This window comes from Penicillium malachiteum (assembly GCF_028827825.1).
Source record: "Penicillium malachiteum strain IBT 17515 chromosome Unknown utg000001l:1.0-8184562.0:1.0-8186909.0, whole genome shotgun sequence".
Lineage (NCBI taxonomy): Eukaryota > Fungi > Ascomycota > Eurotiomycetes > Eurotiales > Aspergillaceae > Penicillium > Penicillium malachiteum.
In genome coordinates this window covers 5,695,776-5,723,736 of record NW_026643094.1, presented here as the reverse complement: position 1 = coordinate 5,723,736, position 27,961 = coordinate 5,695,776, and the positions used below count along the sequence as shown (strand labels likewise).

The following is a 27,961-nucleotide window of genomic DNA, read 5'->3' as shown; positions in this document are numbered from 1 at the left end:
CTTGCTTGCAATTTTGGGCACTTGGTGGAGTATTGCGCCTTGATCAACAACCACAACCGTCTGATCTTTTTCTTCGGCAATTTGTCGACTTTGAGGAACAGAGGTGGCGATAAAATGGCGCAAGAATACAAAAGCTGTCAAGACGTTTGATGTGCTTCATTAATCAAAATATAAGCTTGCATCCAGCAAGATTAATCCTAAATCTTTGCTTCTCGCTTTTCAAGAGCCTTCCTTCGTGTGCGTAAAGCCTTTGTCTCCTCTTGTAGTGCTAGGCCCTGCATTATCTCCTCGCTACCTCCACCAACAACATGAACTCGAGCGTCTCGACTGATCTGCTCTATGCGGGCGCCTTTACCAGCCTTATTGTATCCAGCGCCTCCAAAAATTTGCTGCGCTTCTCGAACACTCTTTTCTAAGGCTCTGGTGGACATTACCTTTAGCAATGCTGTCTGGCCACCGATCTTCACATCATCCACGGGGCGGTCTTTGGTCAGCTCAATAATATTGACAAGCTGCTCCATGTAAGCATAAGCAGGCTCAATCATCAGCCCGAACTTGAAAATTTTCGATTGGATAGCTTGTTTCTTGATCAGAGGCGACCCGAATGTCTCTCGTTGGATTGCATAGTTGAAGGCGTCCTCAGCGCAAACCCGTGCTAGTCGTAAAGAGGCACATGCTAGAGCAAGACGCTCTGGATTAAAATCTTTATGAGGTTAGAACGGCTGTTTATAATTCAGCAATTTACTCACTCGACAGGATCAGAGGGAAGCCCTTGTTCTCTTCCCCGATCAAGTTTTCCGCCGGTACACGAACGTCGTCTAGTTCGATGAATGTCGAGCCTGCGATAGAAGCTTGTCAATCATCTCTTTTAGTCTTGGATTTCTAGCAATTTCCTCTAGCGTACCGCTTGCGTTCACACCCGAGTTGAACATTCTTCGGCGAGTAACACCTTCAGCAGCCAAGGGAATGACCAAAACGCTAATACCAGACCGGCCAGGGCCACCAGTTCGGACGGCAGCTGTACAAAAGTCGGCCCAAAGTCCATTGGTAATCCATTTCTTCGCGCCATTCACAATGTAATGATCGCCCTCGCGCTTCGCGGTGGTACTGATATTAGCTACATCCGAGCCAGCTAGAATTGAGCGACGAGGAGAATCAGCATCGAAAATCAGTTACCTAGATACATGGATTCGTTTCTTACCATCTGGCTCTGTGATACCGAGACAAAAACGGATGTCGCCTTTTGCAACGCCTGGAAGCCATCTGCGCTGTTGTTCGGGTGTGCCGAACCTAGCAATGGGTGGGCAGCCGATTGAATTCCCACCACCAAGTCCCCAGATTGGACCAACGAAGCCCACACGCGTTAATTCATCTGTGACAATGAGGGAGCACCAGGTATCCCACTTGTCGTGAGGGACGTTCCCTGGTAGCGATATGCCACCAGCATTCTCTTCAGTGGTCAAGGGGGATACGATGTTGAATCCCAATTGGCAATGACGCTTGTATGCTTCTTTAGGGACTTGACCTGCATTCTCCCACTCTTGGGCAGATGGCGCAATTTCCCTCTCGACATAGTCACGAATCCAGGCCCGAAGATTGTGATGCAGGTTTGTGTAGTATGGATTGCGAATATCAAGTTGGAGCAGCAGAGGCTCACTGTACGGGGCGGTTGGTGCTCGAACTTTTTCTGCCATGATTACAAGCTCGAGAGTGTCTTAGTATGCAAGAAAAAAAAACCATGCAAAATTGCGGGCGATGATCTGGGAATCTTCAAGTTGGAAGTAGGTAATGTGGAATGCGGGGACCCGGGAGCTTGTGATATGGGGAGCTCTCATCTTCCATGGTTCAGACCGAGGCCCGAGTAGCAGCTATGCGAATATTGAGGTACGGTTCGTTCTTGATGTGAAAAGGTCGAGAACGTGAAATAAAAGGAGCGATGCATGTAGATCCAAAAGTGATTCCAAATTGCATGCCTCGGATGTGTGTCATGGAATAGCAAGGACAACTTGAACTTGAAGCGGAGCAACTGGAATTTCCAAGGTTGTAGACCGTAGACCCTCGTTCCTCCTCCTTTATCTTCCTTGAAGTGTTTACTTTCTTCCCTTCCTTTATCACTTCTCACTTCTTCCCTCTACTACTCGGGAACTGGAGCGTATTGGAGTCTTCAAAATAACCGTTTTAGGTCTACAGTTAGCCGATCGATACTTCTATTTTTCTTCCTCGTCCAACTAGTATACTAGTAGCGGCTACTAGCCTGCTCGTTTAGGTACTTGCATATGCAGAGAAATGGGGCTGGAGCTTGAGAACTTGAAGAGTGGAATATTGCACAATGTGACGTGCTTCAATAATTGAAAGAAAAGAGAATGCGCTACTTAAACAGATATCATGATAGTTTCAACAAAATTCATCGAAATCCCCAGACATGTATGCATCATGCCTCATCTGACTGTAGCTTTTTGACGGCTTGATAAATCAAACGTAAATGTTCCTTGACATCCTGACAGCACCAGCGAAGCTGTGACTGTGGTGTCAACATACCCTCGATACAGGCCCTCAAAGAGTCTGCGACAGAATCTCCTGTACTAAGCTTGGTCTCACCGTGATCGATCTTGCGGGCAAAGTCATCAGGCAAAGAGGTTGACCTCCGGGTCAGATTATTCAAGACCAGCTGGCGCTCCATCTTAGTGTTGAGTTGGTAGATAAGCTCGAACAATATGACACCAAGCGCATAGACGTCCAGTTTCTCATCGATCTTGTATTCATCGAAATATTCAGAATGTGAACTCGATGGATGAGTATTTGCGGGGGGGTCGATAGAATTCAGTCCCAACAACTCGTTGGATTTTGGGACCTTCGTGGAATGGAGTCACGGCACCATCGGTGGTACATTCATCGATATGCGAAATATCAGCAACGAGGCCGAAGTCGCCGATGCGAGGACGGCAATAGTGCAAGGGTGACTGGCAGTCGTCACTAGCGCTGCAGGATGCACAGATTTCCAAGTTGTGATTTTCAGGAGAGCAGAGAAAGATATTGGCTGGTTTCAAATCTCGGTGCACAATTCCCTTTGAATGCAAATACTCCACTCCCGAGACAATATCGAGAATAAGACGTAGTGATGGCATTAAATGGAAACAGTGACGTCGCGATGGGGTTTCATCATCATTGCTTTTGCTCCTTTCTCCCACCTGAGGATTCAAGTATGAACTCAGAGAGATGGGGTGAAGAGACATTTGGATATGAAGGATGACAGCTGGTGGCGGGTGCTTGGATCCGTGATGACGTTGTAGCATTTTCGAGCGATCCTGACTTAATCCATCGGTGAAAATGTCGTCAGTCTCCCCGAAGGTAGATGTTTGACCATGCGAGTGATTTTTAAAATTCCGAGGTATGGACTCGATATCATCATCATCTTCCAACTCAACAGTTGAGCTTTTTCTTGTATGGCGGGAAGATGTTGTCGCGTGGCTGTCTAAGCGCTCAAGCCGATCATGAAAACCATGGTCGTCGGGAAGGGAGCTGACATGAGATTCGAAAATTGAGCTCTCCGAATGTTCAAACACGATCCCCATACTGGGTTCATGGATAGAACCATTATTGGGCAGATGAATATGTGAGTGGTCGTAGCTGGCTTCTGACTTCGAGTGAAGAGTCGCGTGGCTCGAAATATGTGCCTGTTCCACCCAGGCTCCGTAGTACCGAACGATATTCTTGTGCTCCAAACGGGCCAGTGTCCGGATTTCTTTCATGATAGTCTCCAGTTGGTTCTGACCGCCGTACTGTAATTGATCAAGCCGTCGTTGGCTAAGCGGTATCTTTTTGACTGCATAGTCCTGTCCATCTATATGGTTTTTGACCTGATAGACCTCACCAAAGGAACCCCGACCCAGAATCTTGAGTTCGCTGAATTCCACCGAATAACGAGACATATGATTATATGAGGGGCCGGCAGGTCCATTGAACAATGGAACACCGACTGGAGAGCTTCCAAAAAGAGGCATTGAAGAGCCAGCTGGGTTTCGTGGGATTCTGGGAATGCTCCCCAGGATATCGATATTCTCAAGGGGTGGAAGTTGTGAATTATCTTGTTGTTTTTGCCAGAATTGACTTTCGTTTTCGGCCGTTGGCTGTTGGTGTCGTGAGGGCCTGGCAATCAACGCAAGGTTCTCGCCAGTCTCAATAGGGGAGCGCAAAGTTGACTGGTTCAAGTCGATATTCTCAAGGGCCGAGAGTCCAAGAATGTCCAAATTGTCACGATAGCTTTGTCTTACTGCACCCAATTCTTCTTTCTCAATCCCTTCTGGCATGACACCGTGTGATGCCAAAAACTGAGACTTGTACTTGTACAGTTGCTTTCCCAGATACTGAACCTCAGGACTGTGCCGAGAGAAATTTCTGTGGGAGCCCTGTTGGGCATTGAGAATGTCGGCCGCTCGACTTTGGCAATAGAATTCCAGCAAGGCGGCTGTCATCACATTTGCATGTCGCTCCACATTGGTATCCAGAGCATCCTGTGACAAGGCCGATACATCTTCAAGAGAACTCGAATTGTCCCACTGGTCAGAATTGGATGGCTGTTTTTGACCAGTGTATGGTTTCTCTACCTCGGATTCAGTTCCTCTCTCAGAGACGCTTTCATTATCTGATTCGGACTCCGATGAAGATATCTCCCCTGCTGGTCTGAACATAGACATTTTGATAAAGTAGTTGAGACCCAGAAGCCAGGCACAAAACAAGAAGGTTGGTGTCAGAGATACACTCACGCCATCAATTTTCAAGTTGGTGATTGGGTCGACGGGTATGCTGAAATTCAAGTTTGACTCTGTTCAAGGTCCGGGTTCAAGTTTGCTTCCAATAACGTGTGTTCAAGTTTGTGTCTCGATCAGGCGATTCAGATGCCTTGTCGACTTGAACTGGAAAAAAAGGATGAAAGACTAATATTTATATATACCAAGTTTGCCTTGGCGAAGGATGTCGGGTAGTAAGAGTCTCTATAAATTCCACAGGAAAGGAATTGTGTGTTGATTGGAGAGAAAAGATAACACGTTAGGCTTCTTGCGCAAGTTGACTGTAAACATGCTCTGTCAATAATGACGGACTCAAGCTTCCATCGGATTCTAAGTGTCTCTGGAAAGGCGTGTCATGTGGGAATTATGCTGTTACCCGCTTTTTCGAACAGGCAACGAGCCACGAAAAGGAAATGCACCTTGCCGAACAATGTTTAAGACAATGTCGTTCAAGAATCAAAGATTAAGGTTCAAGTTGAAACAAAGTCGCCACTAAAGGCAGCAGCTAGTAGTTAAGTAGTTCGATGGCTGCTAGCCATGATGATGCAGATGAGGTCCAAAAAAGATGAGTCATCTGGCATTATCCTCACCGCCGGAATTACCGCCCACTGTTTATCCCTAGCGTCCTCGGCATCAGGGGCTATTCCACTTCAGTAATCGTCGCGGCTGATCTCCACTTGACCTGGATTCCTGCGTGATGAATCATGCCAGTGGTGCCCAACCTTGGAATCAAGACCCAACCTTGATTCAAGTATTACAGATGACAATCCATATTCATACCTATGTTTCATAGCAGGGACTCATGACATGAATTCTGCAACCCTGTGAAGCCAGAGCCGCATGATTTATCAGTTTCTATTAATTCACATTATATACACGAGCTTTTTCCCAGACATCTTTTTTGATCGAACATCCTCAATACCCTCAAGAATCTTGCCAAGACCACCATCTCGAATCACGGGCGGATGGGGTTTTATTAGCCCCTGGGCTAACAACTGATTCAATGTGTCAGTCCAGGTAGCCCCAAACTCCGCGATAGCAGCATGAGCCGGACTGCGGTGTGGTTCCGGCCAAGCGATCTCGTGGCCCAAGACCAGTAATGACAAAACCCACTGGGGGTTGATCACTTTTCGCGTCTGAGCGATTGACTCGGGGTAAGGTTCAAGTACTACGTACTTGCCGCCAGAGCGACCCATAGCCTGATAGCAAAACTGCATGCTTGCCGTATTGCAAACACAATCCAAGGCATATTTAAGGACATTCCGAGCATGACTTCTTATTTCAGCGGGACAGTCGGTCGCATGGTAGTCGAAAACGGCATCTGCACCGTATCCTCGAACCAGGTCAAAGTTATGAGGTGAACATGTGGCAAGCACTTCATATCCGGCAAGCTTAAGCAGTTGAATGGCAGCAGTCCCCGTAGCTGAAGCGCCACCGTGTACAAGAACTCTGCGGATTTTGGAATCGGGAGAGACAGGATTGAAAGGACTTCCGGGAAGACCAATGTAATGGAATAGGGACAGGCCTGCTGTCACGAAAACAGTTGGAAGGCAAGCGCCTTCCTCAAAGCTCATAGTATCCGGCAAATTAATCATTAGGTGATCTTGAGCGGCGACATACTCGGCGAATGCGCCAACGGTGGGCTTGACAGGATTCATGCCCATGACAGCTGAGCACACCCGGTCACCGACTTTGACTCCTGTGACATCGGGTCCAATCTGATCAACAATACCCGCGAAATCATGCCCTGCGACTGCACCAGGAGTCACATAAGCACCCATCATTTTGGAGTCCACCGGATTGATTGATACTGCTTTAATTTTGATAAGAACCGTATTCCCACACACTTCCGGGATTGGGCTGTTGTCGCAAAGACGAATTTGTCCATCCACGGTTCCTACCAAAGCTGATTGAAGCAGGCCAGGCATTTTGCTTTAAGCGTAGAATGAAGAAGGTATTAGCGATTAGATATTGCAAGTGGTTTGGTCCGCTGAGTGTTGGTGAGTGTGGCCCAGGTGCCTCTTTTTTACTGATATCCTCGATGGGACTTTTGACATGATTTACACTCATTTTTTGTCTACTAGACTGTCAACGCTAATGCATCTAATCAGTTAAAGCCGACTTGTGGTCATGGAACTTGAACCATTGCGGCCGGACTGTCAACAAACTCCGAGAATTTCCGCCTCAACTTCCGCCTCAACCATGGCGGAGAACTCAAACTCGCTACGGAGTACAAGGACCTCGGTCTTATGTTTTATTTCAAGATGAAGCCACCTGTGTGCTATCTGAATTTAATCGCGTACTCGTATTCCGCATTATTCCCCCGCGTGGTGGCGTAGAACGTCGTGCCATGCAGGTGTCGATGAGTTTTGCCCTGTGGAGACCGAGAAGCTCCGTGCATATAGCTCACAAGGAACTGCGGAGCTCAAGTCAAATCGGTCGGACTTTTGGACCTCTTCAATTTTTAAGCTTGTTTAAGCGGAAGATTGACAACAAAGAGCTGCTGAGTTCTCAATATTGTATTTAAAATATAGGGAATTCTTGATGGCAGCACACATCCAATACAATCCAGGGCTTGGACACTATACTAACTTCAAGAGTTACGGGACTTGATCACTGATTTCCTTTTGCATAGACCTTCGCAAGGTGAAGGTCTTTTCCCACATAATTTGAAGATGACGGCTACCAGTGCTGAACCCATTGCCTTAATTGGCAGTGCGTTTCGGTTCCCTGGGGATTCAGATACCCCATCAAAGCTTTGGGAGCTTCTACGTAACCCACGAGACCTTCTTCGCAAAATCCCTGAAGATAGATTTGATGCGGATGCATTCTATCATCCAGATGGCAGGCATCATGGAACATCGAATGTGCGCCACTCATACTTCGTTGATCAGGATCCGGGTGAGTTCGACAATGGATTTTTCAATATCCCGGTGGCCGAGGCCGAGGCAATTGATCCACAGCAAAGGATGCTCATGGAAACGGTATATGACTCTCTATGTGCCGGAGGGCAAACTATCGAGGAACTCCGTGGATCACCCACTTCCGTCTTTGTCGGTCTAATGTGCGATGACTGGAGCGGTATGATGGGGAGAGATATCGAAACTTATCCTCAATATGCGGCAACCGGAACGGCGAGAAGCATCATGTCAAACAGAATATCTTACTTCTTTGACTGGCACGGCCCATGTATGACAATCGACACTGCATGCTCATCCAGTCTGGTTGCTGTCCACCAAGCTATACAGACTCTTCACAGTGGTGAATCCAAAGTTGCGATTGCTGCAGGGGCGAATTTGATTCTGAGTCCAGGTAGAGATCCACTTATAATCATTTCAAACTTGAAGAAAATCCTGCTAACAAGACTGGCAGCTATGTATGTCGCTGAGAGCAAACTTTCGATGCTTTCTCCCAATGGAAGGTCACGGATGTGGGACAAGGATGTTGATGGATATGCTCGTGGCGAGGGTATTGCAGCAGTTGTTCTGAAAACGCTCAGTGCTGCCATTCGCGATAATGATAACATTGAGTGCATTATTCGAGCCACTGGTGTAAACCAGGATGGACGCACGCCCGGAATTACCATGCCCAGTGGAACGGCACAGGCTGCACTAATCAGAGATACATACCGTCGAGCTGGTCTCGACATCGAGAAGCCCGAGGACCGACCACAATTCTTTCACGCCCACGGTACTGGAACGGCTGCTGGTGACCCTGAAGAAGCCCAGGCCATCTCGACTGCATTCTATTCAAAGCACGATTTTCATGACAAACTCTACGTTGGTTCGATCAAAACAGTGATTGGTCACACTGAAGGCACGGCTGGCCTGGCGAGTCTCATCGCAACATCCCTCGCTCTTCAAAATAAAACAATCCCTCCCAATATGCATTTTAATACATTGAATCCGAAACTGGAACCATTCTATCGTCACCTAGAAGTTCCCACACAATGCATTCCCTGGAAAGAATCATACCCTGGACAGCCACGACGAGCTAGCATTAATAGTTTTGGTAAGTATCAATTTACATTCCACTACGACATGAATCTGAAAATTTGAATGATTAGGTTTTGGTGGTACCAACGCCCATGCCATCCTCGAAGAATATAAACGACCCGAAAATGACCCCCGCCAGCTGGAACTGGATTCTTCCCATTCCGCGTCCAAGCTCCTTTTCAGCCCTTTAACCTTCTCAGCAGCTTCAGAGCTCTCCTTGAACTCCATGCTTTCATCGTATCTCGAATATCTACAGTCAAATCCAAATTTAAACTTGCATGACCTTGCCTACAGTCTCCAGTCACGAACATCAACACTACCATACCGAGTGGCGATAAAGGGACCTACCAAAGATGACATATGCGACCAATTCCAGGGTATCATCGGCGGGCAGATCGAAAGCACCGTTGAGACGCGACAGCTTGTAAAACAATCGCAAAGAATTCTGGGTGTCTTTACCGGGCAAGGATCTCAGTGGGCACGTATGGGTGCGAGGCTGCTTGAATCTTCTCCGTTCATGGCCCGCCGGATGTCAGAGCTTGACACAGTATTAGCTGGGGTGCCTATAGATTTGCGTCCTTCGTGGAAATTACAGGAATTGATTCTTGCACACCCGGAGGATTCCAGAATCAACGATGCTGCTATCTCACAGCCTGTCTGTACTGCCGTTCAAATTGTGCTTGTTGATTTGCTGAACGCCGCCCGTGTCAAATTCGACGCCGTTGTTGGACACTCTTCTGGTCAGTATGAACGACAGTTACCAATTTACTAGCAAGAATTTTGCTGACTAGAATACAGGAGAGATTGGGGCTGCATACGCCGCTGGTCTACTGACAGACCGTGACGCAATCAGAGTTGCTTATTTCAGAGGACTTTACGCCAACTTGGCAAAATCACCCAACAGTAGTAGCAAGGGGTCTAGTAAGAAAAGTTCTCCTCCCGCAAATTTCGAACATAAAGCTAACCTCCCTCAGTGATGGCCGTGGGTACCACTCTGGAGGATGCCACTGAATTCTGCGAACTCGAGGACTTCGAGGAAAGGATTCAAATCGCTGCTCAAAACTCACCATCTAGCATCACGCTATCTGGAGACGAAGACGCCGTTGTGGAAGCTGTGGCAATCTATAATGATGAGGGCCGCTTTGCGCGCCAGCTAAAGGTTGACACAGCTTATCATTCTGCACATGTTGCGCCATGTGCTGAATCATATCGGAATGCTCTCGAGCTGTGTGAACTGGATGCCCCCAGTCCCACGGGGATCAGGTGGTATTCGAGTGTGCAAAGTGGTCATGTCATGGAGCCTCACAATTTGGACGCACAATATTGGATCGACAACATGGTTAACCCAGTCTTATTTTCATCAGCAGTTACCAAGGCGTGGACCGGAAGCGGTCCTTTCGATATAATCCTCGAGGTTGGACCACATCCCGTACTCAAAACACCCTGTCTTGACACAATCGAAACGATCTCTGGGCACCGACCCCCTTATTCTGGAGTATTGAGAAGAGGAGCCAATGATGTAGAAGTCTTCTCTGATGCTCTGGGCTTTGTCTGGACTGAGCTGGGTGCTGGATCCGTCGATTTCAGAAATTTTGAATGCACAATATCTGAGAATGACATCAAGTCAAAATTCCTCCCTACCTTACCCAAGTACCCTTTCGATCACTCAAAAAAATTCATGTCCTTGTCTCGTGGATCGGGGCTATACCGCAATGCCCAGGGGAAGCCCCACCCTTTGCTCGGCAGGAGATGTCAAGACAGAGAAACGTTGGACTTCATCCAGTGGCGCAATATTTTGAGCGCAAGAGAAATATCCTGGCTGAAGAACCATCAAATTGAAAACCAAACAATCCTTCCCGCGGCTGGATACGTTTGCATGGCAATTGAGGCCATCAGTGATTACGCCAAAGACTCAAAGATTGGTCTTATTGGTATTCGAGATTTCCATATTGATCGAGCTATTGTATTCAATGACAACAGCCCCGAGATAGAAACTCTCATCAACTTGCGCATTGTGAGCAAGACCGATGAATCTGTCACTGCTGAGTTCTCTTGCTCCTCAGGTGCAGTTCACGAGCGCAAGTCTATGATGGCATTCAACACCAGTGGTACAGTGGAAGTGAAATTTGCAAGTCTCGAGCCGGATGCTCTTCCTCCTGTGGATCTAGACGATCTCAGTCTTAGTGAAGTTGACTCTGATCGATTCTACAATTTCTTATCTGGTGTCGGGTACAACTACACCGAACCGTTTCGAGGCATCACTGAAATTCGACGGAAGGCAGATTACGCTACAGGAAGAATCTGCGATCAATCGGGTAGTGACTGGGAAGACAGTTTAATCGTTCACCCCGGCATGCTCGATACAGCTTTACAAACTGCCTTCGCGGCATTCTGTTGTCCAGGAGATGAAAGACTGTGGTCTCTTCATGTCCCAACAGGCATTCGTTCAATGCTCATCAACCCCTACTTCACCCACACAGGAATTGGCAAACAGACAGAACTTCAATACGTCACAGCTACGAGACAGGATAGAGAAGCAAAGATATACGCTGACATCCATCTTTCCGCTGGTGATTCAAATCATACTTTTTTGCAGATTGAAGGCACTGAGCTCGTGCCATTGACTCCTACAGGACCCAGCAACGATGCGCTCTTATTCTCCCGGCTCGAGTACAAGTTGGCGACCCCAGATGCGGATTCTGCAGCATTGAACTTTTCTTACACTCAAGAGGACATTCAATTGTCTCTGGACGAGGAGCGAATTGCGTTCTACTACTTCCGACAACTTCTTCAGTTAGTTACCATGGACGAGTTGGATAGGTCAGTGCCATATTACCGTCATCTTCTCAATTATGCAAAGCACATGGTACCACTTGTCTCTACGGGGCAGCACGCCTGCGTACCGGCCTGTGCTCAGCATGATACAGAAGGCTACATCAATGATCTCATCGCCAAGTAAGTTAATGTCAAAGAATTTGTGCTTTTCTGAAGGCTAACATGGAGTCGAAGACATCCTGATGAGGTCTCCGTTCGCTTCCTTCAATCAGTCGGCAAAAACTTACCCCAAGCAGTCAAATCTGGCTCCAGCATGCTTGAGCACATGTTCAAAGACTCGATGATGGACAGGATGTATGATCTGGGCTTCGGTGTTGGGCCGATTAACGACATCCTGGCGCATGTGGTTGGCCAGATATCGCATCGTTATCCTCACATGAACTTGCTTGAGATAGGTATGCGAATCTGCGAAGCCAACGGATCATAGATACTGATATAGTAATGCTAGGTGCTGGAACGGGCGCTGCAACAAAGAGAGTTCTTCAGACCTTGGGCTCAGCTTTTTCCACCTATACATTCACCGATGTTTCCAGCAGCTTTTTCAATAAGGCACAGGGGGGGCCTCAAGAAGTTTGAAGATCGCATGATATTCAAGACCTTTGACATGGTCCAGTCCCCAGAATCGCAGGGCTTTGATGAAGGATCATACGACGTTGTTATTGCTTCTAATGTGTTGCATATCAGTTCTAACATCCAAGAGGCGGTCCAGAATCTTCGCCGCCTCCTGAAACCAGGTGGCTACGCTGTCATCTTGGATGTTGCCCACAATGAAAGTCTTCGCATCTCCCTGACAATGGGAAGTTTGCCAGGATGGTGGCTCGGCGCAGAAAGCGGACGAGTTCTCGGCCCTGCGCTCACATTGCCCCAATGGGATACATTTTTAAGCAACTGCGGATTTGGAGGAATTGACACTGCAACACCTTCGTTTCATGCAACGAATCCGCTACACGTCTTTTGCGCCCAGGCTGTAAATGAACGTGTTGAGATTCTGCGTGCGCCTCTCACGCATCCAGCCAGGCTTAAAGGATTTACCCCACTTGTGATCGTTGGAGGAAGGCAATTTGAGACTCATCGTATCTGCGGACAGCTAGTTTCTATGGTCGGACCCATGTTCGCATCTGTCCATCGCTTCGTCTCCATCGAGGAAATGAACTCGAGTGGCTTGGCCGAAGGGAGTACGGTCCTATCATTGACAGAGCTGGATGAGCCACTCCTCGCTATGACCACTCCACAGAAGATAGATGCGTTGAAGACAATCTGGCGGCAAGCAAAGAACATACTGTGGGTCGTGAACAGATCCAGAGGAGAAAATGCCTACTCTCAGATGGTGAATGGTATTGCTCGTTGTATTCGACATGAATATCCTGCCATCACCCTGCAGATCCTTGATTTTGACTGCATTACGAAAGAGACTGCTAGCATGATCGCAGACAGCGTGTCCAACTTGCAGATGCTCAGCAACTTCTCTATAGAAACCCACGACGAAGACATTATGTGGTCTCTAGAGCCTGAGGTATACATTGAAAATGGTGTGAAGCTGATCCCACGGCTGTTGCCATGTGATGCCAGTAACAAGCGATACAATACTACCCGGCGAGTCGTTACGGAGGATGTCGATCCGCAAAAAACAGACCTGACATTTGCTTCAGAGGAGGATCGACCGGGAGTGCAGCAGCATTCCCCTTTGCGTATCCATAGGGCCTTGTCATTCATATGCCAAACAAGAAGAATTCGCGTCACTCATTTCTTGCTATCAAGCCTGAGCATTGTTTCTGGAGCATACTTACGGCTATGTATTGGTGTGGATACGGCGACACAGGAGAGGCTTTTCTTTGCTTCGTCCATGGCAGAGTCATCAACAGAGGTTCCCGCAGACTGGTGCATTGCTCTGGATCAGGGTGATCCCATCGCGATCCTCAACACAATCTCATCCTATCTTCTGGCTCGGAGTATCACTCAGTCATTGACTGGATATGATACACTTCTCCTTCATGACCCTCATTCAACGGTGGTTCAATCTTTGCATAAAATGCTGGAGGATATGTCAATCTCATTGCAGGTTACAACTTCCAAGAGGAACGCTCCAAACGGATGGCTATACGTTGACAAGAACTTCTCACAGCGCCGGGTTAAAGATATTCTTCCCGCCTTCACCACCAAGTTTCTCGACCTGTCTTCATCCTCGATGGTCTCTGAGGTTATTACAAAATGTCTTCCGCGCAATTGTCATATCATTGATTCCGCAACCCTCCTTTACCCCGGAATTGAGCTTCGGGCATTTGTTTCTGCAGCCGAGGTCGCTGCTGTCTTGAAGGAAGCTTGGGATCGAACTATCCCGGTTCCACTCAAAGCCGAGAGTCTTCCTGTGGTACCTTTGGCGACTCTCACAGAATACTCCGCCGCAGGAGAGAGCAGATTTTCTATCATTGACTGTACAGGCCCTTCGGTTAAAGCTCTCGTTCGTCCCATTGATGATGGTATGCTCTTCCGACCGGATAGGACATACTTCATGGTCGGTCTATCTGGCGAGCTGGGTCAATCACTCTGCAAGTGGATGGTGGTTCATGGAGCAAGGCATGTGGTACTTACGAGCCGAAACCCCAAGGTGGACCCCAGATTTATCAGCTTGATGAAGAGAATGGGAGCGGACATGAGAATAATGCCCATGGATGTCACAAGCCATGAGTCTGCACAGCATTGTTACGAAACGGTTGTCAAGACCATGCCTCCAATCGCAGGAGTCGCAAACGGCGCTATGGTACTCAGAGACACGCCTTTTGAAAACCTTGACTATGATGATTTCATGACAGTTCTCAATCCTAAAGTGCAGGGATCGCTTATCTTGGAAGATCTATTTCATGATGCGCCTTTGGATTTCTTCATCTTCTTCAGTTCTACTGCGGCTGTCAAGGGCAACAGAGCGCAGAGTAACTATGCTGCCGCTAATCAATTCATGCATTCACTTGCCGCGAAGAGGAAGAAGCGTGGTGCAGCCGCCTCTGTTATTAATATCGGCGCTGTGATTGGCATTGGCTATGTCGAGCGTGATGATGTTGTCAACGAATTCACCTTCGCCAGAATGGGGTTCAGACCCATTGCGGAACAGGATATTCACCATGCCTTCGCTGAGGCGATGCTGGTTGGAAACCCTGCGTATACCGAAACATGTGAAGTTGTCACAGGAATATCACCACTCAACCCCGATGATAGAGCGGTCGACTTCTTCTTTAGTGATCTCAAGTTCAGCCACTTCGTTTCCCAAGTTCCCGCAGAGCAAGCCACCATGAGCAAGACTGCCAACAACCAACCAGTCAAAGTGCAGCTTGCGAAAGCTAAAACGAAAATTCATGTTCTCTCAATTATCCAAGGTATGTTTTGGTTCAAATATCCTCTGCTAAAACCTTTTTCGTTCCCGAACCCTCGCTGATCATCATCTGTACAAAATAGATTCATTCCTAGCACGCCTCCGTCGCATCTTGCAACTACCACAAGATGACCCTATCAATGAAAAGCTCACTTTTGTCGAGCAAGGCATTGATTCTCTCATGGCAGTTGAGGTCCGTTCGTGGTTTCTCAAGGAGCTTGGCGTGGATTTCGCTATCCTCAGAATCCTCGGAGGCAGCTCCATCACGGAGTTTATCGATGAAGCAGCCAAAATGCTGCCAAGCTCTATTGTCGATATCTCCAAACTGGCGGTTGGCCAAAAAGAGACAGCTAAAATTGAAATGGCACAGCCAGAACCTGAATCTATCCCGAGAGATGAAGCCAGGTCTCTAGGCGTGAGTGGGGAGATACCTACATCAAGCGGTAGCAGCAGTGACACCAGCTCTGATGGAGACGATTCTTCACTTGACACGTCAAAGTCTGGAACGTTTACGCCGGACCTGTCTTTGGCTAGCACTCCAGTGACTCCCATGTTGCTCTCGCCTACGGACTTTATCAGACACCCAGCCAGTCAGTTGCCTGGATCCGCATTGCCGGACGAACTGACTTACCCTCTGTCGTACAACCAAAGTGCATTCTGGTTTTTGAACGAGTATCTGACTGACAAGACAACGCTCAACATGACTGCGATGTTCAAGGTAACTGGCCTTCTCCGGATAATGGATTTGGAGGAAGCTGTCACGTTGACCGTCAAGCGCCACGACATCTTACGCACACGTTTTCTTTGGACTGAAGAGGCCGATCAGAGACGACCTGTGCAGGCTGTCACACCTAAGGCATTCGTCGGAATCTCTCAAGAGAGTATCGAATCGGAGGCCGAAGCAAATGGTGTGCTGGAAAGAGTTGGCGAAGAACCATGGGACTCTAGTAGCTCTGATGCGGCCAAAGTCTTATTGCTGGAGTTGTCGGATGAGATTCATTTTCTGATCATCTCCATGAATCACATCATGGCGGATAGTTACAGCTTTGCGGTCCTTCTACGTGATATTGGCGTCGCCTATAGCTCGGGGATATTGCCTAAACTTCCAGCTGAGTCGCAGTACAGATATTTCGTCAGTCAACAAAGAGGATTGCATGAGGTCGGTGGAACACAAGCATCGATCCAATACTTCCAAGATACCTTAGCACCTTCTTCGGCCTATCTGCAACCAATACAGCTCCTACCGTTTGCCAAGTCAACGACACGACAACGATTAAGTCGCCACTCTCAGGAAGAGGCTGAAATCCAGATTGACTCGGTGCTCAAGAGCAAGTTACGAAGCATCGCCAAGCAACACCAATCGACCTCATTCCATGTCTACCTTAGCGCCTTGCAACTCCTCTTATTCAATTTACTCCCAAGAAGTACCCAGGACATTTTCATCGGCATCGCCGATGCGAACCGAAGGGACGGCAACTTCCAAGATAGCATAGGACTGTTTCTGAACCTCCTGCCTCTACGATTCCACCGAAGCTCGGCAAACGCCACCATTGCGTCAGTCATTCAGACCGCTCGGGATGCGACATATGGGGCACTGTCCAACTCACAAGTTCCCTTCGATGTGCTTTTGCAGGAGCTCAATATCCCGCGTTCCAACAACTACACTCCTCTCTTCCAGGTGTTCCTCGAATACAAGCAGCTCTCTCCAGATCGTCCTAATTGGGGCGAATGTACAGTCAATGGCGATACATGGATCAACATGAACACTGGATACGATCTGTTCTTAGATGTCAATGAGTACACTAACACTGGCTGTACCATCAACCTACGACTGCAAGATACTCTCTATTCCAAAAAGAGCGCCGAATTGCTTCTCCGCTCTTACGTCAAGGTCTTGGAATACATCGCAGATGCGAGCGACGCTACGGTTGGAGGTGTTCCCACATGGTCTGAACACGATATCCAACCTGCTTTGGCAGCCGGATCGCAGGTTCCTCTCCAGCCCCGGTGGGAGCCAACCCTCAGTGCACGTCTGGATAAAATGATCGAGGAAAACGACACAAGGATTGCTTTGAAAGATGGGAATGAAGTGGTCTTGAATTATGAGCAAATGGGAGCTCGCATTGACTACTTGACGAATACTCTCCTTGCATCAGGCGTTGAGAAAGGTACCGTTGTGGGCGTTCTTCAGGAACCTTCAACCGATTGGATCTGCTCTCTGCTATCGGTGCTACGCGCAGGATGTATTTACTTGCCGCTCGACTTGAAAAACTCCGTCCCTCGCCTGGCCAGCATCGTCAAGCTCGCCAAGCCATCAATCATGCTCACAGACCGATCAGTGAGCGACAAGGTTGCAATGATCGATGCCAGCCATGCTACTGAATTTGTAGTGTCAGATATGAAGACGCCTGAGCAGGTTGAAAAATCGAGAAATCTTGCTGAGCGTGATGCTCCGGCTGTTCTTCTATTCACCAGTGGAACAACAGGAGAGCCAAAGGGCGTGATACTCAGAAATGAGAATCTCATTGCAAATGCCGAAGCCAGCAGTCTGATTTATCCTGCGGGACCTGACTTGGTAGTATTGCAGCAAACTGCCTTCAGTTTCGATTTCTCTCTTGATCAAGTGCTGGCCGCGTTGACTAATGGTGGCTGTCTCTACGTTGTTCCGTCGCGTATTAGAGGAGATCCGATCGCGATCAGTCAAATCATGCTGGAAGAAAAGATTACTTACACTTCAAGCACACCATCGGAGTTTGACTTGTGGCTACGATATGCTTCTGAACCTCTCAGCCGCTGCCACTCGTGGAGATTCGCTTTCCTTGCTGGGGAGAGCATGAGCCGCAATCTTGCTCTAGAGTTCCATGCTCTCAAGCTTTCACAGTTGCGTGTTTTCAATGGATTTGGTCCTACTGAGGGAACTTGCATTGCAGCAAAGATTGAGCTCGATTATCAATTCCCTGGAGACCCTGTCCCTGACGGATTTCCGATGCCAGGCTATACATGCGTTATCGTTGACGAATCTTTGCAGCCAGTACCCGCAGCTGTATCCGGAGAGATCCTACTTGGGGGTCCCTGTGTGGCGTCTGGCTATCTCAACAACCCTGACGCGACAAGAGAAAAGTTCATCCCTGATTCATTCTTCGGGACGTCCAAATCCATGTATCGTACCGGCGACCGCGGCCGCCTTCTAGCTGACGGTACACTATACTGCGAAGGCCGCCTGGCAGGCGACACTCAGATCAAGCTTCGTGGATTCCGCATTGAACTCGGTGAGATTGAAAGATCTATCGTCAAGCATTCCGATGGTGCCATCTCTCAAGCTATTGTCACGCTGCGTGGCACTGGAGAAGAGAGCTACCTAGCGGCGCATGTTGTCTTTGCACTTGACCTGCCAGTTGAAGCCCGAGAAAGGACAATCCAGGTCATCAGACGCAGCTTACCCTTACCCTCATACATGAGGCCCTCCGCTATCATAGCCATCGATGATATTCCTCGAACCGCTCATCTGAAGATCGACCGACGCGCGATTCAAGAACTGCCTATTGAACAAATTGATGGCAAAGAAGCTCACGGTGAAGAGGCAGCCGTGGACCTGACAGATGCTGAGCTGAAGCTCAGTGAGCTCTGGCGTCAGATCATGCCGCTCGACCCCGGTCCACTTACCGCTGATTCCGAATTCTTCTTGGTTGGTGGTAGCTCGATTCTCCTGGTGAGATTACAACACCTTCTGACAGAGTCATTTGGTGCTGCGCCCGAACTTGTTTCTATGATGGGAGCGCCTATTTTGGGAGAAATGAGTGCGGTGATAGAAGCCAGTCGTCCAAGCTTCACTATTGACTGGGAAGCCGAGGCTGAGCTTCCTGAATGGGCTGTGCAGCACAACACCGACCGATCGCAAAATAACGGTCCCATCACAATCCTTCTGACAGGATCGACTGGTTACATTGGGCGTCATTTGCAACCAATTCTGGCAAACGATGAGAAGATCTCTCGGGTGTTTTGCCTGAGCCGCGGACCGCCCACAGATAGTACTAACGGCAATCCCAAAGTGAGCATCATTCAGACCGATATTTCGCAGCCTAACTTGGGCATCTCCGATGAACTCTATGCCACCTTAATCGCGGAAGTTGACATTATTGTTCACTGTGCCGCCAACCGTTCCTTCTGGGACCGATATGAGGTGCTTCGACCCGACAACTACGACTCCATCAAAGAGCTGGCACAACTAGCCACAATGACAGCTCGCTCCGCCCCTCTACATGTTTTCTCATCCGGCGCTGTAGCGACGTACGACAACAGTTCCTTGCCACCTCAAGATGGGAGTGAAGGATACCTATCCACCAAATGGGTCGCAGAGAAATTCCTGCGAAAGTTCGCTGAAGTGACCAGAATTTCTGTTTACATACATCGCCCTGAACCACAAGCATGCCTCGATACAACTCAGTCAAGTTCCAGTGTAACTGCGGTACTTGATCAATTGATCAACATCTCTGTTCAATTAGGATTGAGACCGACCTTCCACAACATCACAGGCTCAGTACACCTCCAGCCTGTGGATCCATTTGTCCAGTCCATTCATAAGACTCTGCATGACTCTCTCGGAGCTGATAGCAGTTTTGACTGCAGCCAAGACCACTTCAAAATCCTACACCATGAGGCGACTCTTCGCGTCTCTACGAAAGACATTGAGGAACGCTTCAATCAAGATGATTCCGTGCGCGGTCTACCAGGTTTCCCATGCTTGGAATGGTTTGGAAAGGCTAAGCGAGTCGGTCTCAGCTACGTCTTTACGTCCTGGGAATTGGTTATGGGATCTGATAGTCAGGTTGTTACCCGACGATAGAGATAGAATCATGTAACTAAGATTGAGATTGCTCGTTTTCACATATTCCATTAATGAATGTCATGTCTTTACTCTCTTTCCATCATTATCGTCATCTATAGTCATCTAAACATGAGTATCGCACAATTCCTCTCTGGAACTGGTGCACGACTATTTACAAGTTATTCTAGAGGGACGGGTACCTACATTAACTGCTAGAACCCCATCCTTTCACGTAGAGAAGCCTTAAGATAATGACCTTGTTGGTGTATTCCATTCCACTCCCCACCACCATTCCCGAACATTCGACATGCTTCATGGTTCAATGTTTGCCGTGTCATATGGAGTTGATGAGGAAGTAAAGCAGGGTATGTTTGGAAATCGGCCTCGAAATCATGCTGTCTCTCTACTGGTTGGTTCATCTCATTCTGATCGGAGATATTGACAAATCGGAGTGGAGTGGGGGGGGATCAATAAGATCTTCCACAAGTTGGAACTCATCGAGAAGGATTTGCACGGCAGTGAACATCGTGCTGTAAGTCTCATATAATGACGAGCAGGACTTGTCTAGAAATGACTCCACTTCTCCTGGTCCACGAGATGGTGCGTGAAGAGAAGCGGGGTCGGGAACTCGGTTGAGGCGTTGATGCATCTGGAAGAGCGCAGTCAAGTACAATTTAGCGAGGGATGCGTAGCAGGTCAGCACTAGCAGATTGGTCGCTACGTCGGGTATATCCGGCGTTATTGGGCTCTGATCGAGACAATCCTGCAGGGTAGTGGGGGGCCTGTTTGAATTGGGGCCGTCCGCACTGATTGGGGTCGCCGGGAAGAACGAGGCGGAGGAAGAGGTAGCAGAGGTTGATTGGAATGGAGGTTGCGCGGCATGGCAAACGCGAGGGCTCTGAGATCGACGTAGAACCGCTGTGAATCTCCGTGTTAAATTCAAGATTGGACTAATCGCATAGGTGTCGAGATTATCTTCGCTAGCTTCAAGGCTTGGATTATACGAGTCCCCACTCAACAGAACTACCGCCTCGTGGATCTCCGCTACCAGGCTTGATAGATGTACGAAACTGGAGGCGCTATCCTGGGCACTTGTGGTTGATGGCGTATTCTTGCACGGGCTGTATGGCTCGGAAAATAAATGCAGGAAGGCGGGGCCCTTGTCTCCATTTTCGGGAATGGGGTGAAAAGATGATATATCCAAGAGATTTGTGAAGCCATCATCGGTAAAGAAGGGATCGATGTCACCATGGAGTACCTGATCGCTCGAGCCCAGCATTAGAGCGCACTGGTCCCCCGCTGAGCTCAGCGAAGAAATGTCCATGGCGATCGAGTCCGACGAACTCGGCAATGACGCCTCTGTTGATGTACCTGCATCTGACTTGCATGATTGTTGACGCTGGGAGATACCTCCACCAACTGCTCGAGCATGGGTAGTTTTCCTTGTTTGTGCTCGGCGACTGAAGACACATTCCACCTTGGCTCGGACACATCGCACACACTTTTGGACTTCTGACCGAGATTTCCCCGCACGATAGATGGTGCAGCAAACTTTTTTGGCACGACAACGATCGCAGGACGCCCTGAGAGACTGCTGTGTCAACTGAGAGGTCATGGCTTCAGACATTGCTCGGTATGTCGAAACCGCAAAGGCTTTAGATTGTTTAGCATCGAAACATGGGGGCAAGGTAGTAGTGACAACACTGGAATATTGCCTTATCTTAGGGAATCAGGGGGGAAATAACAGCCAGGCGCATAGGATCTACACCCACAGAGACTTCCTTAGCTCCGAATCAACGAACTGCCCTGCGCCACTGGTGCGCGAGCTTTGACGCAATGATGCAGATTCCCCAGCAAAATCCTTAAAAAAATGACCCCCGCCGATAGCCTTTAGGAATCAGAACCCCGCCATTTCAAAAACTCTCACAAAGAAGCATACTGAATATCGCTGCACACGACCTGTTTGGGAGTTGAGGAGTTGAGGCACTGCTGCAAGGCGATCATGGATAGCATGGATAGCATGTCGGCAATCCCCAAATTCTTGGAATTCCCCCTTGACCACACATTTTTAGGCCTAAAAGACGAACTAATGCAGATGTCATGCAGCTAGAATGCAGCTACATTAGTGGCAGTCAGTAATGCGACGCGGTATAGTAAGTAATATGTATAGTGTAGCGCTTATCCAAAGTGGACTCTCATTTGTCACGGAAGCGCATATGTGGATGCCGCGATACAAGTAACTTTCGACCGGGCTTGGATGGAGCCAGGATGGAGTCGGATTCCTGCCCAAGATAGATAGGTGCAGGAAGGCGGGATCTCGCGAAGTCCCGTTAATCAATGCTCCGATGAACTGAAAAAAAAACCGTCAAGAGGTCCACTTGAAAAATGCCGCTGTCAGGGATTTCAAGTTGAACTCCATAGTAATCCTTAATTTCATTGAGGACTTTTGGAGACCGACCCACGTTTATCATGCAATTTAGAATAAGTGCCTCGCTCTGATGCCCTAATTGAAGCATAGCGGGATGCATTCCCTGCGGTGATACCCCGAGTTCGTACTTCGTATATTAATTGCACCATTGTCGGGCGTATCAGCATGTACGTCCGAGTCTGGGCCTTGCTAAGGTTGGACTCGGAGAGACACGTAGTACGGCCGCTATGGCGTATCTGTGGATCGCCCGATTTGACCCACGAATGTACTCCATATACTCCATACATGGATACTCCGTACTCCGTACTAGATTAACGGAATGTATCTCCGAATCCTTGGAAGTGTTCGAAGGCTTTCGAAGGTGTTCGTAGGATTCAGGATTCGGGACCCCAACCTTGGCAACCTTGAAAGGTTGAAAGGTGCCCGCAGTGTGGAGGATGAACCGAATCAACCGATGACAAAGAACGCGGTCTACTTCCCCATTACCTAGGTAATTTGCACTGAAGGTAATTTGCACTGAAATAAACGGTTTCAAGAGCACAGTCACGGTGTTAGTACCTAATATGCAAGCATGATTTCACTTCATTTAAAAATCAAACACTGTCCAGATATCTTTTTTTTCCAATTTCTTAATGTTTAATGTTTCAAGCTAGCGATCACTTGTAATTTTCATCAATACATGTACTGCCACGTGTACAAACATCCCAACTTGAACCCCACACGACACACAGACAGCTTAGGTTAGGCTGCACAATCTGACATTGATGCATATTTTCTATGCATCTCATATTTACCTGGTCTGTGGTCAAGTACTGACACTCACTGTCAAAATATCCAAATTGGTGGAGTGCAGAAGGATCATGCAGTGAAGTTGTTGGTCCATATTAATTGTCCTCTTAAACCGTGAATACACATCCCAGATGACCCAAGTACCAGAGCAATGGATCGAGATCTATGCATGCTGTTTCAAAATCAAGTTCAAGTTCAAATATTTGGCTTCAAATATGCACAAGGATGTGGATAGGTCTTTCCAACCTTGGAAGGTTTGGCATGTTTACTACTCCGTAGTAGATCACTATATACTAGCAGTAAGCTTGGCATATCCCGATCAGACATAGATAGTAGTACATACTAGTACTACACTGATAATATGGATAAGATATGGAGTCCACTGGCGGAATACTGATAACAAACACAATTCAAGTCGCATGGAAAGAAATGATAGTGCCTGGGGTGAACCAGGGAATTTGTAATCGCGCGTCGGTGTGCCCAGGTAGATGAGAGGCTGCGATTACCTAGCCTCACTTCAAGTTGATACATCCATCACCCACACACCATCCTTGATATTTCCCTCATTCTTGGCTATTTTTGATTTCTGAGAAAGTAGCTAGAAATATCGAGTGTGAAAGTAGTAAAGATAAATTTTTTGAAATTTTTGAAAGATTGTTTGTCCCCAGCCGAAGCTGCCTCCCATGCCCGCTGGTGTCAACTTAGCCATCGATTAGGACCCAGACCATCTTGATCATCATTTCTGTTATCATATGAATTCTGACGCCACTATTCTGCTACTAGGTCAGCTGGGCTGACCTGTTACTCTTGTCCCTCTTTTCTCAACTATGAGGATCCCTCACTTCTATCCATACCACCTTGGCCATCTGGGCATGCAGCAACACTGACCTCCTAGTAAGCATGCAAATTTACCAACACCTTGGGAGAACTATATCAACTTGAACTTGAATCCTGCAGAGCTCATGAATTTTAAGTTCATTATTGAAGTCAGCTCCAGGGCTTCAGTACATTAGAAGAACTGAAAGACTCTGGGCTTGAAAATATTAGTTATCCGCCTCGCTATTCTCTCTTCATGTGCTCCACGGACCACTCCTTCAAGTTTACCAAGCCCGTCCCACTCCACATCACACTCCCATGACCAACCTGGAATCCGTCTCTCAATTCTTGGTCTGTGAATTCTATAAAAGTACCATTGATTAAATGGCGGTGAGCACTGAACAGGGGTGCCCCCGGGGCGGGCATTAGTACAAACTTGAATTGACATTTGAACTCCTACTCCTCTTGCCAGTGCCTCCTCACCTGGGCATACTGCCCTTCAAGTTGCCAAGTGCTAAATGTGAAAATATACCATAATGACGACTTATGTTGTTTACAGCCTTGACGATACAATTGATGAGTTCTTCCAAGGAGGACTACTGCGACAAGGCAGCAGTGCGATGATTTTGTCATTTCTCGTGTTGGTGGTGCTCCAACTCCAGTGAAAATGCAGGGAGTCTGGAGCTATATCGTGATGGCTGGTCCTGATCAGTCCAAAATCGTCCAGTTTCGAGCTGAGGACTCTTTGATCGATACCAACAATATTACCCTTGCAAAGACAGTTCATCCTGAATTTGTGGCTGGCTGCAAGTATCTTGGGACCATAGGCGATCCTCGACCACTCTATGTCTACGAGATGGATAAAGTTCCTGGACTTGCTCACATTATGGCGCGTATTCCATCAGACGATATGAGTCGACAGTATAGAACTATCAAGGACCTTGCAAAGTATGAATGATACAAATTCAAACGTTGTTTCTCCATTAGCATCCGCTTACATTCAAGAACGGGTTCTTCGCACAGTCATGGAACAACAATCAACAGCCCTATCTCAATGACACCGCTACATGGCTTACAGAATTCCAAACTAATTTTGACCTTCTTGCTCAAGAACTACCTTCAAGATTTGCACCAGCCATAGATATGGTTCGCAAGGAACTTCCGTCACTATTCTCCAAAGCACTTCCGTTTGTTCTTAGTCACGGAGATCTTAATCTGATGAATATCCTGGTAAATCCCGAGACTGGGAATATTACAGGAATTGTTGATTGGGCGGAATCAAGAATTCTACCGTTGGGCTTCGCGCTATACGGGCTCGAAACATTTCTAGGCTGGATGGACTCGGAGGGGTGGCACTATTATGATCACTACCGTGAACTTGAGAGTCTCTTTTGGCAAGCCTTTCAAAAAGAAGCTCAAGATTTTTCCAATAGTAACTTGCATTCAATCCGCGCTGCAAGAATGGCGGGATTTTTCTACCAATATGCATTTATTTTTGACGGAAAAGGTGCAGTGAAAAATGTGCGGGCTGCCAAGTCTAACAGTTCTTCCACGTATCTTGATGCTTTCTGTACTGCTATTGACTGGTCTCATATTCTTCAACCCCCACGGCCCGTACAGTATCCTTAACTGGCAGGTTAATAGGCAGGTGTGCTTGTCAGCTGGAGAATTCATTAATACCTGAATTTGTGATAGAAAATAGAAAATTGAAGCGAAAAAGAATTTGTCAAACTTGAATTAAGTGCTCTCTATTGTTGATAAATGCAAATAAACCCAAATTTACCATCATATGCCAAACGCTCAGGCTTCCACCAGGGAATTAAATTACTAGGATGCAGGCATCATCTCAACGACACCCATACTGGTCGCCTCATCCTTAGTGACAGCAGTCACCTTGAAGCCAGATCGGGACGCCAGGTCCTCGAACATGCGGGCGTTACGCCTCTTGCCGCCAAAGTTCATCATCCAAAGATCAATTCCGCTATTTGTGAGCGACGGCTCATCAGGCAGGAGGTTCTCAGAGAGAACCACTCGTGAATCTGGTGCACAGGCACTACGGACCTTACTCAGAATCTGGACACAATCCTCATCAGGCCAGTCATTGAGTACTCGTCGGATGAAGTAGACCAAAGCACCTAGTTAAAAATTAGTTAGTGATACGACTCAGTGAGATAAGGAGTTTGAGTAAGTACCTTGAACAGGTTGTTCATCAAAGAAGTTATGAATCTTCCTCTGCACTCCTGCCAGGACACCGCTCGCTTCTTCTGTGCCCTGCTTAACCACACCTTCCTGGTCTTCGATGATACAGGATGATGCAGGGATTGAGGGGTGATCCTCCAGAATAACCTTCAGGGCCTGCCCCTTGCCGCCACCAATATCCACAACACAAGTCCTGCTCGGTGTGGCAGTATCATTCTTGGCATAATCCCCAACCCACTCGAAATCATAGACTCCAGTTGTGTAGGGCATGTCATCCAACGGCAAAGCCATGGCATTGTTAAATGACTTGACTCGCTCAGGCTCCAGCTTCATCACTTCATAGAAAGATTTATCTGGGTGACCTGTTGCAAAACCAAAGACTGAGGCGCTAGAAGTCTTCGGTTCTTTGTTTTCGTGCGATCTGAAATAATCTGGCCACCTTGCCGCTGGAGTCATGAAAGAGTCGAAAATGTATGGGAAGAAGATTTCCGATCTGGGGTCTTTCAGGTACCGGGACACAGATGTGTGCTCAATGTGGCCTGGTTGGGATGAGTTCAGAACCTCTGCGGCAATGAGGAAATTGGCGTGGCGCTCCAGTAGTCCGGCGTCAACACCTGTCTCTGCTGCCAAGTCGGAAATAGAGATTCCTGTCTTGGGAATTGCTTTGAAGACACCATATTCGAAGAAGAATCTCAATACACCGAGCTCGACCATGGAGCATAGGTATCCATGCAGGATGGATGGGGCTTCTGGGAATCTAGTGCTAATGGAAGGCATTTTGTAGATGTTTCTGTACCCAGTTAGTCTGATAAGATATATCTGATTAGATCGGGAGCTGTTAATCATACCAACAAGTCAAGTTCTATTTCAAGGTTGATGGGTGCTTTTCTCGTAGATAAGGTATTAAAAATCGTCAGAGAGATCGTCGTTGATTTCAGTTTTGCGCAATGGGTGGTTGTGATATGATTTGATGCACCGCTCAGCAGTATCAAGTGATGTTTAAAGATATTTGTCTGATTAAGAATTATTTAACAAGACTTATATAAGTTTATCCATCCATTGTTACACACATTGCTTCAGAACTCTAAATCATGCCAAGACTCTGGAGTATAATTCACTTTACCTATTTGGGAAACGTACTTGAAGCCGAAAAGATGCGACCACGAAGATATCCGATAAACTCCGAATTTCCATTCCAACATGGGAATCTTATGAGGCTTGGAATTCTTGGTCCTATTTATCATACCCTGATTTGGTACCATCCGAAGAACATATTTGAGACCGAAGATGACCGACTTCGAGTTATCACGATCATGTGTCATACATGCCAGTGTTGACATTTTGCTTTGGTTGTGGTACTACTAAGTTAGTACTAACCACCAACCTTGGAACAGACCAAATACAACTCATACTACATACACATGCATATACGGGCACCCTTCAATCACATAGGATATTGAATCAAGCCACGAATTGAAGGGTAGGAATGAGCATAGCGGAGTTTTCGGAAAATAATTACTGGTCTAAAAATAGCGGATCTTTGTCTATATGTGCAACTCTAGCCTTGTTCGCCAACCACTTAATGTAGATCATGAGCAGGAATCTGGAATCTTCACAATTAATATTAAGCCTTGACATCACGACCAAATTTTAGAGACCTTCACAGTATAGAGTAATGGAATTGATGCTCGAGTTGAGGCTAGTAGCATTTTTGAATTACTCTGTGGGGTATTCGTCCAATATGTAGTAGTATTGCCCTGGACCCTGGTTTCCCGATACCTAGCAGAATTTCTAGGTTTTCAAAAATGGTGAAGGGATAGCTGTTTCACGGTATGTGGAAATTAACAGTTCTCTAAAAAAAAAGTTCGAGGGACCCGCGTTGTGATCTTAATTAGTAGGATATTTTAATGGTTATAAGAGATT

General features: G+C 47.4%; 7 protein-coding genes across 7 annotated transcripts; 2 read left to right on the top strand and 5 right to left on the bottom strand.

The window, feature by feature from the left end:
* Positions 1-197: 197 nt before the first annotated feature.
* N7483_002133 (acyl-CoA dehydrogenase family protein) lies at positions 198-1,694 on the bottom strand (the record flags this gene model as incomplete). Its single annotated transcript, XM_057085570.1, has 4 exons — positions 198-703; positions 750-839; positions 905-1,132; positions 1,202-1,694. The coding sequence occupies 4 exons, from the start codon at positions 1,692-1,694 to the stop codon at positions 198-200; spliced, it is 1,317 nt and encodes a 438-aa protein (XP_056951719.1).
* A 737-nt stretch (positions 1,695-2,431) lies between these two features.
* On the bottom strand, positions 2,432-4,694 carry N7483_002132 (putative protein kinase; the record flags this gene model as incomplete). Its single annotated transcript, XM_057085569.1, has 2 exons — positions 2,432-2,752; positions 2,832-4,694. The coding sequence occupies 2 exons, from the start codon at positions 4,692-4,694 to the stop codon at positions 2,432-2,434; spliced, it is 2,184 nt and encodes a 727-aa protein (XP_056951718.1).
* A 956-nt stretch (positions 4,695-5,650) lies between these two features.
* On the bottom strand, positions 5,651-6,715 carry N7483_002131 (zinc-binding alcohol dehydrogenase family protein; the record flags this gene model as incomplete). Its single annotated transcript, XM_057085568.1, has 1 exon — positions 5,651-6,715. One exon carries the CDS (start codon positions 6,713-6,715, stop codon positions 5,651-5,653), a length of 1,065 nt encoding a protein of 354 aa, XP_056951717.1.
* A 747-nt stretch (positions 6,716-7,462) lies between these two features.
* On the top strand, positions 7,463-19,824 carry N7483_002130 (lovastatin nonaketide synthase; the record flags this gene model as incomplete). The annotated part of the gene is made up of 7 exons (XM_057085567.1): positions 7,463-8,798; positions 8,854-9,522; positions 9,581-9,703; positions 9,757-11,737; positions 11,792-12,012; positions 12,151-14,985; positions 15,065-19,824. 7 exons carry the CDS (start codon positions 7,463-7,465, stop codon positions 19,822-19,824), a joined length of 11,925 nt encoding a protein of 3,974 aa, XP_056951716.1.
* Positions 19,825-20,221: 397 nt separating this feature from the next.
* Positions 20,222-21,433, bottom strand: N7483_002129 (Zn(II)2Cys6 transcription factor domain-containing protein; the record flags this gene model as incomplete). The annotated part of the gene is made up of 1 exon (XM_057085566.1): positions 20,222-21,433. One exon carries the CDS (start codon positions 21,431-21,433, stop codon positions 20,222-20,224), a length of 1,212 nt encoding a protein of 403 aa, XP_056951715.1.
* A 3,073-nt stretch (positions 21,434-24,506) lies between these two features.
* On the top strand, positions 24,507-24,797 carry N7483_002128 (uncharacterized protein; the record flags this gene model as incomplete). Its single annotated transcript, XM_057085565.1, has 1 exon — positions 24,507-24,797. One exon carries the CDS (start codon positions 24,507-24,509, stop codon positions 24,795-24,797), a length of 291 nt encoding a protein of 96 aa, XP_056951714.1.
* Positions 24,798-25,666: 869 nt separating this feature from the next.
* N7483_002127 (methyltransferase Fsa4) lies at positions 25,667-26,815 on the bottom strand (the record flags this gene model as incomplete). Its single annotated transcript, XM_057085564.1, has 2 exons — positions 25,667-25,974; positions 26,032-26,815. 2 exons carry the CDS (start codon positions 26,813-26,815, stop codon positions 25,667-25,669), a joined length of 1,092 nt encoding a protein of 363 aa, XP_056951713.1.
* Between the last annotated feature and the right edge of the window lie 1,146 nt (positions 26,816-27,961).